This window comes from Galeopterus variegatus, unplaced genomic scaffold (assembly GCF_000696425.1).
Source record: "Galeopterus variegatus unplaced genomic scaffold, G_variegatus-3.0.2 Scaffold5489, whole genome shotgun sequence".
Taxonomy (NCBI): Eukaryota; Metazoa; Chordata; class Mammalia; order Dermoptera; family Cynocephalidae; genus Galeopterus; species Galeopterus variegatus.
This window is the reverse complement of record NW_007731600.1, coordinates 18,113-29,715: the sequence shown is the minus strand read 5'-3', so window position 1 is coordinate 29,715 and position 11,603 is coordinate 18,113. Positions and strand designations below refer to the sequence as shown.

The 11,603-nt window shown below is 39.0% G+C and overlaps 1 protein-coding gene across 1 annotated transcript in view; it reads left to right on the top strand.

The window, feature by feature from the left end:
- LOC103604932 (olfactory receptor 52R1-like) overlaps positions 1-5,208 on the top strand; it is a 7,665-nt gene extending 2,457 nt beyond the window's left edge. The window contains exon 2 of the mRNA XM_008589509.1: positions 4,947-5,208. Within this exon, the coding sequence (XP_008587731.1) occupies positions 4,947-5,208 (262 nt within the window). The remainder of the gene's footprint in view (positions 1-4,946) is intronic.
- Positions 5,209-11,603: the final 6,395 nt, after the last annotated feature.

The window sequence follows — 11,603 nt, the reverse complement described above, 5'->3', positions numbered from 1 at the left end:
TTTTTTGTCTTTTTTGTGACCGGTAAGGGGATCACAACCCTTGGCTTGGTGTCGCCCGCACCGCGCTCAGCCAGTGAGCGCACCGGTCATCCCTATATAGGATCCGAACCCGCGGCGGCAGCGCTGCTGCGCTCCCAGCACCACACTCTCCCGAGTGAGCCACGGGGTCAGCCCCGAATATTAAAACTAATTATTTAATCCGTGTAGCTCTATCATGATGGAAGCAATCTCAAGTATTCTGAATCTATGAAAATAGATGATTGTCTTCACTACAACTGTAAAAACACCTGTCCACATCAAATATTGAATTAAACTCAAATGTGTCCATAATCATTTATAGAAACTATCAAGTGAGCAAAGTGAGCACTTCCCATTTGTAAGATCAGCAGGGTCATCCCAGTGCCTCTCTTCCCTAAAGTACACAGATCTGTAATCATTGTGACTAGGAGAGGTCAGACAGAACCTTAACACAGGCAACCCCTGCTAAGTCAATTTCTTGTGGTTTTTACACAATACTAGGAGCCGAGTCATAATCTCAGGTTCAGTTCTAGAGTACTTTCAAAGGAGAATGCTTTATCATAATCGTCTACTCTGCACACAGGCAAACACAGCTTTATTAGTGCGATGATAGTACACACTCAAATCAACAAGCATTTTTTTGATGAGTTAATATATATCCAGTACTATGCTTGGTGTCTGAGATATAGAGATAAAAAACTCACAGCTCTTCCAAAGACCCCACCTCTGTGCCCACAGCACCTGCTCCATTCTGCTTTCATCATTCTCACTGACTCCGTTATACCCTCTGATCTGGCTGTGTGTCTGCCCACAAGACTTATACCCCAAGAGGAAAAATGGTGCTTCCATTACCTCAGATCTCAGCAAATCTTAACACAGAGGTGTCAATAAGTACGTGGAAACCAGTGTCTTCCTATCCAGTGGAGATGATAGGTATGCCAAAGAGTAAAATACACACTGTCAATACTCCGTATGTGGAATATTATGGGCATGTGTGCTGTGTGGGCAGGCCTGTGGTCCAGACCTCCCCTAGAAGGTGAGGCTGAAGGCTGCAGGTCTGTGAGGTCCTGTTGTCCCACCTTGACATGGCACATTTTAATGCTTAGTCTCAGTCTGCTAACTCTGAAGTCACTGGCCAATCCTACTCTGTCCTCTGAGGTCAGAGCTTTGGAGACCAGAGGGGGAAGAAAGCAAGGTCCAGACAATGTGATGCCTGACTCTGCAGAGCCTGGCCCTTCCCTTCACCCACCCCCAACCCAGATGAAGTTGGGTTCTCAGGCTGTGGTTTCCAGGGCTCCACATTCCTGTCTTGAATAGGGGACATCATAGAAGAGATCTGGAATTCTGTAGTTTCTGGAAGTCCTCCAGATGCCAGCCCTAATATTACCTGCAGGTCTTTGCATCACTGAGGTCAGTGTGTGTAAGTAAATGTGATCCTCCAATTACACTATTTAGATGAGGAAATAGAAACTAAGACATCTACGTAATGCTCTTTGGTTTATTTCTGAGCCAGAAAGTATTACAGAGGCAGAAAGTGAGAAATAAATAAACAAACAAACAAATAAACAAAAGGTAGGGCTTTTAGATGGAAATTGACTCTAAAAAATCACCTAGAAGTCTTAGAGAGACTTATAAATAAAGGGCCATAGATTGCATAGCTTTGAGGAGAAATTCACTTTGTAATCCAAATTAATTATGCCCCTGTAGTGGTGCAGAACTGCGCTTCAGGGAGAGATTAAAAAATAAAATGTTATTTGTGTCAATTTCTGCTTCTTAAACATGTCAGTTCCACTTGAAACCTCATGCTTTGAGAAGAGGATCAAGGCCACAGAGAGGGCACAGGGACAGGAACCCTTCTTACCACACATCCCCATTTTAATTGGCTTCTGACTGGAGTGGAAAGGGCACAGTGGATTTTGTAAACCAGATTTGCAGCAGCAGTTCTCTCACCACCAGAAACAGAGCAATGATCATGCATGGTCACTGAAGCAGGAAAGTGTGGTCAAGACTTTAGGAAGGAAAGGTCTGTTGAGGGAAGAGAAAATGAGGTGATATAAACTCTGGACCAGTTGGGATGGTGGCTTGAATTACAAACAGAACTTCTTTTTGAAGCTGGTTTTATTAAAACCACATGGGACAGGAACTCTTTCATTTATTCTTTCATTTATTCAATAGCTTCGATGAACTCTTCAATGTGTCTTCTGTCTTACTAACCATTATCAGCTACTTTTTAAAAATTATTTTCCAACTGGTTATGAGTTGTTTTGAGGGCAGCCACCAAATCATTCTTATTGCTGCATGTCCAACCCTTCGCCAATGGCCTAGAATATGGTAAGTGCTTAAATAGGGCAAGTTCATTTGTTTAATGAACAAATATGTGAATGATAAATACTATGTTCTGAAATGGCCTAGTATAGAATTTTTAAAATAAGTAATCCATTTTAAAGGTTCTCTGGCAGTGCTCGCTTTCACAAGGCAGATAAGTACATGACCCTAAATTGCATTATAGTGCATTGGCCCACTGGCAATGACAATGGTTCAAGCAGCAGGTCCTCAAGACACTCTCCCTGCAGCATTATCCTTTTTCCCAAGGTTCCCAGAGATTAAGCTTAAGATTGCCATAGGTGTAGCAAAGGAGTAAGAGGAGCACTCCAGGGTCAGGTGTCCTGGGATCTAGTCCCAGCTCAGGCCTTTCCTCCGTGTGTACTTGAGAAGTTTCCACTCTTTTCTGCATTATCAACTTTGTCGCCATTTCCTCATCTTGCAGAATAAAACAACAATCACTGATCTGACCTGCCTACTTCCCAAATAACAAAGTATTCATGTGTACACAAAGGAGTCTACATACAAGTATTAATGAATTCCCCCTTTGTCAGGGAGACTTGAGGGTAGAGATTTATTAATAAGTGGTCTGAAAGACCCAGAATGCTTGATTCAAACGCTGGAAAATTTTACTGAGAAGGATGAATGTACTGAGCAACCGTGCTGGGCACAGGGAAGTTGCAGAGCTTGACATTGAACTCAGTCCTTACAATCTAGTCAGGACAGAGAGACTGGAGAGAAAAAGTGACAATGCAACACACGTGGTCCGAGTGATACGATGACTCTGTGAAAAGGGTACAAATGAGGAAAGGAAATTCTATCGGGGTATCAGAGAAGATATCACCAAGGAGGTGACGATTATTGTGGGTCTTACATGGAGTAGTTTTAATTCATCAAATAGATAAAAATGGGAAGGAAACTTGATGCAGAGGAACAAGCATTTGCAAAGACAATGAGCCGTGGAAGATCTAGAAAAACAGCAAAGTGCTAATGGAGACAAATGATGCTGCAGAGCTAAATATTGCCTCTGTCTTTTCAAGGGGCTTAGGTTTTAGCTATAGAACATAGCAATCCCCTTCTGTGTGTTTTAATCAAGACAGCATGTGCAGATTCATAACGGGAATTTGTCCTGCTGGAACTCTTAGAAAAAAAATGGGTTCCAAGGGAAAAAGAAAACCCTGACAGGTAAAGCTGGCCCCAATTCAAGGAAACAAAATCATGGGCACAGTCTTTAGGATGTTGTACAGAATTAAATAAAGCATAAGTGGAAGGATGTGTGTGAAAGATTCTGAAAGTTAAAACTCTCTCTCCGTCTCCCTCTCCCTCTCCCACCATCTTCTTGATTTTTCCAATTTATTTTTAATTTGATGTGTATAAAAGAGAAGAGTGCCGAGATCTTCCCACAGGCATAATGAAACATGAATTTATTTCTTTAAATGCAATTGACTTTTATGTGGAAAAAAAGGACAAGGGTTAATGCAGCATTTACTGTGACTCATTCCCATTTGGAGATTTAACGTTTGAAATGTTTATTCATCATTCTATAAATCTAGGTCTGTGATTTATAAATGCTTTCATTAGGTGAGACTGGATATGGCCCAATTTTGTTAGGTTTAATTTAGAAGAAAAATATGTGTTTTTATTAACATGTGATAAGTGGTTTCCTGTTCAGATAATTTTTTAATCACTGTGCTATCATAATTCCCAACCTTCACAAAAATAATGTGTTTATTCCTTGGTTAGTCTCTTCAGAGAATAGGTTTGTCCCCAGAATGTGAGGGCAATAGTCATCATCTGATGCCACCATTGAGAAGCAACTCTGCCACCCCCCTCCATACACACACTCACCTGCTTGCTGTGTATTTCCCGGTTGGGAGGATTCCCAATTCTGGGTCTATTCTTTGTTCTACATCAGCTGTGCTGTGGTTGTTGTGAGAAATGTCACCCTTCTTTGATGTGACCTGTACTAACTACTTCTTTGAACCCATGTATTTTTTTCCTGGCTCTTCTGGCTCTCATGGCAGAAGTGCTTGCTCGTCCACCTAACCTAAGACGATGTCTATTTTATTGGTTTTAAGCCCAAAAAAACAACTACTATACCTCCCTCAACCATGCTAGGTCTTCTTCATCCATACCTTCTCCTTGTTGGTCAGAGGTGGCCGCTAGATGAGCTCACCTGGCACGGGTACAGCCATTTTCTTTCCACCCCTCCATGCCATTTTGCTCCCCAAAAAACAACTACTATACCTCCCTCAACCATGCTAGGTCTTCTTCATCCATACCTTCTCCTTGTTGGTCAGAGGTGGCCGCTACATGAGCTCACCTGGCACGGGTACAGCCATTTTCTTTCCACCCCTCCATGCCATTTTGCTCCCATCAATGGCAGCCAAGCTAAGAACAGCTGTGATGACCATCAATGGCAGCCAAGCTAAGAACAGCTGTGATGACACGAAGTGTGCTGTGAGTGAGCCTCCTTGCTTCAAGTTCTCCTGGACAGCCTTCTGCCTCAACCAGTTCATCCCCTACACCTGACTTGACCAAGTGGCCATGATGGAACTGCCGTGTGCTTACATCAGACCACATCTGTGGTCTCTTGGGATCTTCTCTTCTTCTTCTGGATTCTGTATGTTTGTCATTACAGCAACAGATGTCACACAGGCTATGCTGTGGCTACCCTATGGAGAGTCACTGCCCAAGCTATTTCACACACATGCCTCTCATATATGTGTCATCCTGTCCTTGTACATCTCAGTGCCCTTTTCTTCTGTCATTGCTTTAGCTCCCATATACACAGAGTGGTTCCCATCACTTTGCTCAGTGTCTACATACTGGTGGCCTCCATGTTCAACATCATCATCTGTGGTGTAAAGTAAGCATATCCAGGAAAGCATGGTGCAGAGATTTTGTTGGAAAACTCCCTGCCACAAAATCCCTGTCAGGCAAGGACCAAAGAGGTATAAATAATCAAGTACATCTCAATCTGCTATTGAGTTTTATCTTGGGAAAATTTTATGAAATTATCTAAGTTAGTAAATACTCCTGATGAAAATTCTTGAAGAGCAAGGATCTAGGAATCTTTGCATGAAGACTATAATGATTCCCCATTCAGATACTGCTTTTTAAAATGTTGTTTATTATGTTTTAACATAGACAAAGAACTGTTCTGAGGAAATCTGGTGGAATGCCTCTGTATTCTAGTTTTTCCCAGGACTGTCTTGACTCTTTTCTTTATATTAATTGAAGAAAGCAAAATTAAATAAACATACTGCTGAATGTGTTGTTTTTAACTAATTTGTAGAAGCCATAATTTTAGTTCATATGAGAAAACTCGAAATGTTGAAGCGTTTGGACGCTTCTGCATTACACAAGATTTGCACCTGTGAGTCTGAGTTCTTACAGTATGGATACTAGAGGTAATCTCCACTGACATTGCAGGGGAGATGTGATCTCAATTTAGTTATCATGCCTGGAAAGAATGGTGCCTGTAGTTACATCAAGAAATGAATATAAAATTAAATGGGATAACTTATGTAAAAGTAGTAATGAAGATAGTTTTATTATACATACTGTCCCTACACATACCAGCACATGGAAATAGGTTATTGGAAATGCATATACAAATTTAATTATCAGGAAAATAGGTAACTTAAATCTGGCTCTGCAACTTGTGAGTTCTTTCACTCAGGACAATCACTCTACTTCTTTAACTCTAGTCTTTTTTTTTAAAACTGATACAAAGTATGGTCAAATGCTCATTTTGTAGTGTTAAAATGAAATAAAACATGTAAAAGAACTACCAACTGCCTGGTTAATAGCAAATATCCACTAAATTTTCATACAGTGGATAAACAACAACACATATAATCCCCATCCCTTTTTCTCCTTTTCTGTGTGTGTCCATCTAAAAGTCCTGTGACGCCTCCTCAGGCAGTGAAAGAATCATCTGTTTTCCAAGTATAAGCCATGTATGTGATAACAGAAGTCTATGTTCAACTAAGACACCGGAATTGCTTTCAGTTTATTGATATTTAACTCCATCTGATTTCCTTATATTTGGAATGACCAAAGTACTATTGATAGCTAGCCCAGAGTGAGTGTTCTCTTATTCCGACCAGAAAGAGGGAGAGTGCTCCTTGCTTCTCTCATCCTTCCCTCAGGACAGCAGACAATATCTGCACAACCCACAGGCCGGGCCCTGCCCCTTCAATGTTACCTGAGATTAGCAAACTAGGCATTATAGTGACATGGTTGCCCTTATTCTAGGAAACCTACTAGGAGAATGTTCGTCAAAAATATCTTTCCCTAGTTATGTTGGTAGGGTTGGTGAGGGCTGGAGGCAGGGCAGCAGGGTGGTGCTGTATTTGGGCCCATTAAAACCTTTTCTTCTTTAAGAGGAAAATTTCCTCCCAAAGAAGTAATTCCATAGTTATCATTACTTACTACCTGTGATTTCCTTCAGGTCATATCTGTCTTTATGAACTGAGGTGTGTCTATGTGTTAGTGTGTGCACATACTTTAAAAAGTATAGCCACCTGAGTGAATGTGTGTTTATACTTCTGCTCCTAGAGTCAAATGATTCTTCTATTTTATTGCTCTTGTTTAATCCAAAACACCAATCTAGACATGTATAAGTGGGCAATGGGTGGAAAATACTTGTCAACTATAAGCAGCCAAAAAATATTCTTATGACCCTATATTAATAACAGAAAAGAAGATGCCAGAAAGTCAATTTGCTTAGCAAAATGTCTAAATATAATCTCTATCTAATACCTTTTAAATCCACTTTCCAAATATAAGCCATGTTTTGATAAAGGAAATTTTTGCCATTCCTTTTTCTCATTTTTGATGTCCTCTCTTCCCAAATGCCCAGCACCTATACTCTCAGGAAGAATAAACCACAAAGTTACCAAATCAAATTAGAGCCATGAGAATTTAATAATGATGCAATTCAAGTTGTTTAAATTGTAGCAAGAACGCTGACTGATGGAGCTGACAAGTAGAATAAAGCAAATTATAGCCCGAGGTTCATTCGGTAATTGCCCACCCATCCTTCTCCAAAAATTATCTAGATACACAAAATATCTGAGAATAAATTACAAGATGCTCTGATATATGCTGTTAATGGGATTAATAATAATAACAGCCAAAGTTCAGGCAAGGTTATTACCATTATACATATACTAATTCATTTATCCCTCTTATCAATTCTATGAATTAACGCTGCTGCTTATATCCATTACACAGGCCAGATGAGGAATCTGAGACATACAATAATTAAATTGTTCAAGATTACACAGCTAGTAGGTAGAATTCAAGATTCAAACTGAAACTATAAAATATCAAAATCCACCATACTATGATTTTCCTACTACTCAAAGAAAGCCTAAACAATAGGATCGGGTGGTTGCTAGGAAAACAAAAAGCACAACTTAGCACATTTATCTGTAAGTGTCAGAAGCCTAAGCTGGGAATGACTCAGAAACCTGGAACCCAACCTAGGGGAATCTGAACACGAGTATAAAGCCCGAATCATAAAGCCTGAATTTTTGAAACGCACAATTTGTTATTCATTATTTGGTGCCATGCAGTTTTTTAAGAATTGTAACTACAGAGAAATGGAGAACTCTACTTTTAATAAACTTATAAGAGAAATAAGACAAGACAATTGCAACAATAACAGCAAAATCTGGTGAATGTAACAAGGCAGGAACAATTTATTATGAGAGTAATAAAAAGATAATGATCCAAGAATGTGATCTAAGGTGCAGAGAAATAAGGCAGCTTCTTTGTACTGGACCTAAGGTACACAGTGGGAGCTTAACCAGGAGGGATGACAGCAAGGCCTCAACTACTCCAACAAGGGATCAAGGTCCCAGCATAACTAAGTTAGCAAAACTCTTTTAAGATGGGTTGTGGAGTCCTATACTGCAAAGAAAATTAGTCCCAGAACCTGAATAAGAATTGGGTCTGTAGTTGTTAGTCAATAGTCTTATTGGAACCTAAAGGGTTAATTCAAAGAACAAGCCTAGCTGCATGTGCATCTATTTTGCCTTCTATGGTAGATTTTAGGCTTCTACAGGGCACAAATTTTCCCTCATTTATTTATGCATCCCCCATATTTATCAGAGCTTGTGACATAGTAGGTGCTCAAGAAATTATTGTTGACTTGTGAGATGAGAAGATTGAGAATTACTGGTAAAGCAAGCACAATATTGGAATATTAGTTTTTAAAATCTACAGTTTATGGATGCAGCATAATGTTGCACTTTGAAGGTAGCAGTTCAGCTACAATTAGAAACAGAAGAGAAGTTTATATACAAAGTTCTGAATATAGACATGATCAGGAAATGCATTGTTTTGAGACCTTCACACATTTATTTGTGTCAGGAACTGTTAGCTATGATTGTGTCATAGTAAAAATGATGTGTAGAAAGGGAAATAATATAAAACAGTCATGAGTGATCTAGAAAAGGGAACCGCTACTAATGGAGATCCTTTACGGTCATAAGGCAGAAAGCAACATGTATACTGTTTATTTGTCATGGGATCAGAGAGGGTTATAGAGGGAGAGACTATCCAGACTCTGACCTACCCACGTTCTCACTGGTCCCTTCTCTGCTCATCTTTTTTCATACACCACCCTCATTCTGGGGAAGAGAACTATGGTCCCACCTGGTTTTATACTCATATTATTACCGATGCTTATATCTTCCCCCAAATACCAACAACATACCTTATTTTGGAGCAAGGAAGAGGGAGGAACACAAAGGCCCTTTTGATTTCCTATCAAAAAAGTGAATCCCAGAGTGAAGTGGGAGAAAACTCGTTGCTGTTCTCTGTTTATACCATAAATGTTCTTAGATAGCCCTCAAAATCCAAACGCAACTATTTAACAATTGCTCACTTCTTAAATGTAAATATACCTTTTAATTTTCAATACTTACACATCCATCTATTTAAATGTCCAATTAAGTTCTTTACATTTCTCATATGATAAGTTGATTGTTATGCTGTATGTACAGTCTTCCTAAATATTTACTTACATTGAGTGTAATGTTAACCTTTGTCTGATACATAACATATACCCATTAAATATTTTATTGAACCTAGTAAACATAGCCTGTGTGAATTCCTGTGTGATATCAAAAAGTATATCTTTACATCACGAATCATAAGGGAAATGCAATCAAAACCACACTGAGGTATCATCTCACCCCAGTTAGACTGACTATTATCAAAAATACAGAGAATAACAAATGCTGGAGAGGATGCAGAAAAAGTGGAACCCTTCCACACTTCTGGTGGGACTGTAAATTAACACAGCCATTATGGAAAACAGTATGGAGGTTTTTCAAACAACTACAGAAAGAACTACCACATGATCCAGCAATCCCACTACTGGGCATATATCCAAAGGAGTGGAAATCATCATGTCAAAGGGATACCTCCACTCCCATGCTCATCACAGCTCTATTTACAATAGCCAAACTATGGAACCAACTTAAATGTCCACCAACAGACTACTGGATAAGGAAAGTGTGGTATATATATACAATGGAATACTACTCCTCTATAAAAAAGAATGAAATTCTTCCATTTGCAGCAACATGGATGAGCCTGGAGAAAATTATGTTAAGTAAGATAAGCCAGACACAGAAAGAAACACACCACATGTCCTCACTCATCAATGGGAGCCAAAGAATAAATAAATAGAAAAAAGGGAAGAGAAAGAGAGAAAAAAGACAAGAGAGAGAGAGAGAGAGAGAGAGAGAGAAAGAAAGAAAGAAAGAAAGAAAGAAAGAAAGAAGGAAGAGAAAGAGAGAAAAAAGACAAGAAAGAGAGAGAGAGAGAGAGAGAGAGAGAGAGAGAGAGAGAAAGAAAGAAAGAAAGAAAGAAAGAAAGAAAGAAAGAAAGAAAGAAAGAAAGAAAGAAAGAAAGAAAGAAAGAAAGAAAGAAAGAAAGAAAAGAAACAACAATCACAATAATACACCAAACTTCCAGAAGGAGATAACAGAACTAGAGGTGGGAAGGGGAAGGGTAGCAACAAATTGGTTACACAAAGAAAGCTTATGTTTTGTAATGATGAATATGCTAATTATCCTGATTTGATCATCACACGTTGTACATAGACATTGATATTTAACTCTTTATACCACAAATATGTATAATCAATTATGTTTCAATAACAAAAAAGGGAAATCAAACAGTGAGAGCTGGTGTAGTATTCTCTGACACACTAGATGCATGATATAATTGTTAATCTACCGGATCCTCTCATCCTTCTTATGTAAGTAGTAAAGAATATACTTATTCCCCCAAAAATAAAACAAAATAAAACAAAAAATATATCTTTACCTTCAGGAAAGGTTGCTTTTCACTTAAAACTAATTTGTATACTAGTAAAATGTATAATAACCAAGCATGTATGGCTTTATTCCAGATCAAGGAATCTGAATATTGTTAGAAATTTGTTACCAGCATTTTTGGGTGACCCTATTTTAAGAACATAATAGGAGAGACTCTAGAAGCATTTCTTTTAACAGAGAGAAATAATTATAAGATAAGCTTTTTTGCAAATTTATTCTAATAAAATACATAGCAAGAGAAAATCTTCAGAAACATGAATGAGGCTCTCTCTGCTTCCACCATCTTGCAATGTAAGATCCCTGGGTCACTGTCACCATCACCAGAGGTATTCCTTGGACTTTGAACTTCCCAGCCTCTGAAACTATCTGTCAGTGATTTTTTACTAATGGACCTTCAGGGATGAAGAGGAAATTCTCATGGCTCCTGCAGTTATAGCACTGTGAACAGGATACAAAAGTCCCTCAGCTCTTCTGGAAGCCACAGTCAGAGGAAACCACAACCTGGCAAGTCTGGCAGAAAATGGACAAAATTGGAGACACTGTTTATTTTACCAAGACTTTGATTGGAATGTCATATTTTCAGATATGATCACACTGCTTTAAGGAATTGAAGTTGACTTTTTATGGAGCCAATAAAAAGCCCTTTCGGAAGAATGGCCTGATACTATACTCGATTGCAGGGTGCCAGCCTTGCAGCCGTGATCCACTTTGACCTTCTACACACTTTGGGGCTGCTGATCTTCCTTTTGATGTCCCCTGCTGCCTCACCTTCTGCCTCTGGATTCACAGTTTTCTAAAGTTATTTGTGAGAATCAAATGGGAAAAAAATACATATGAAAAGAATTTGCAAACTGAAGAAAAGCATACTCATGTGAAGATTTATTATCATAGAACCAA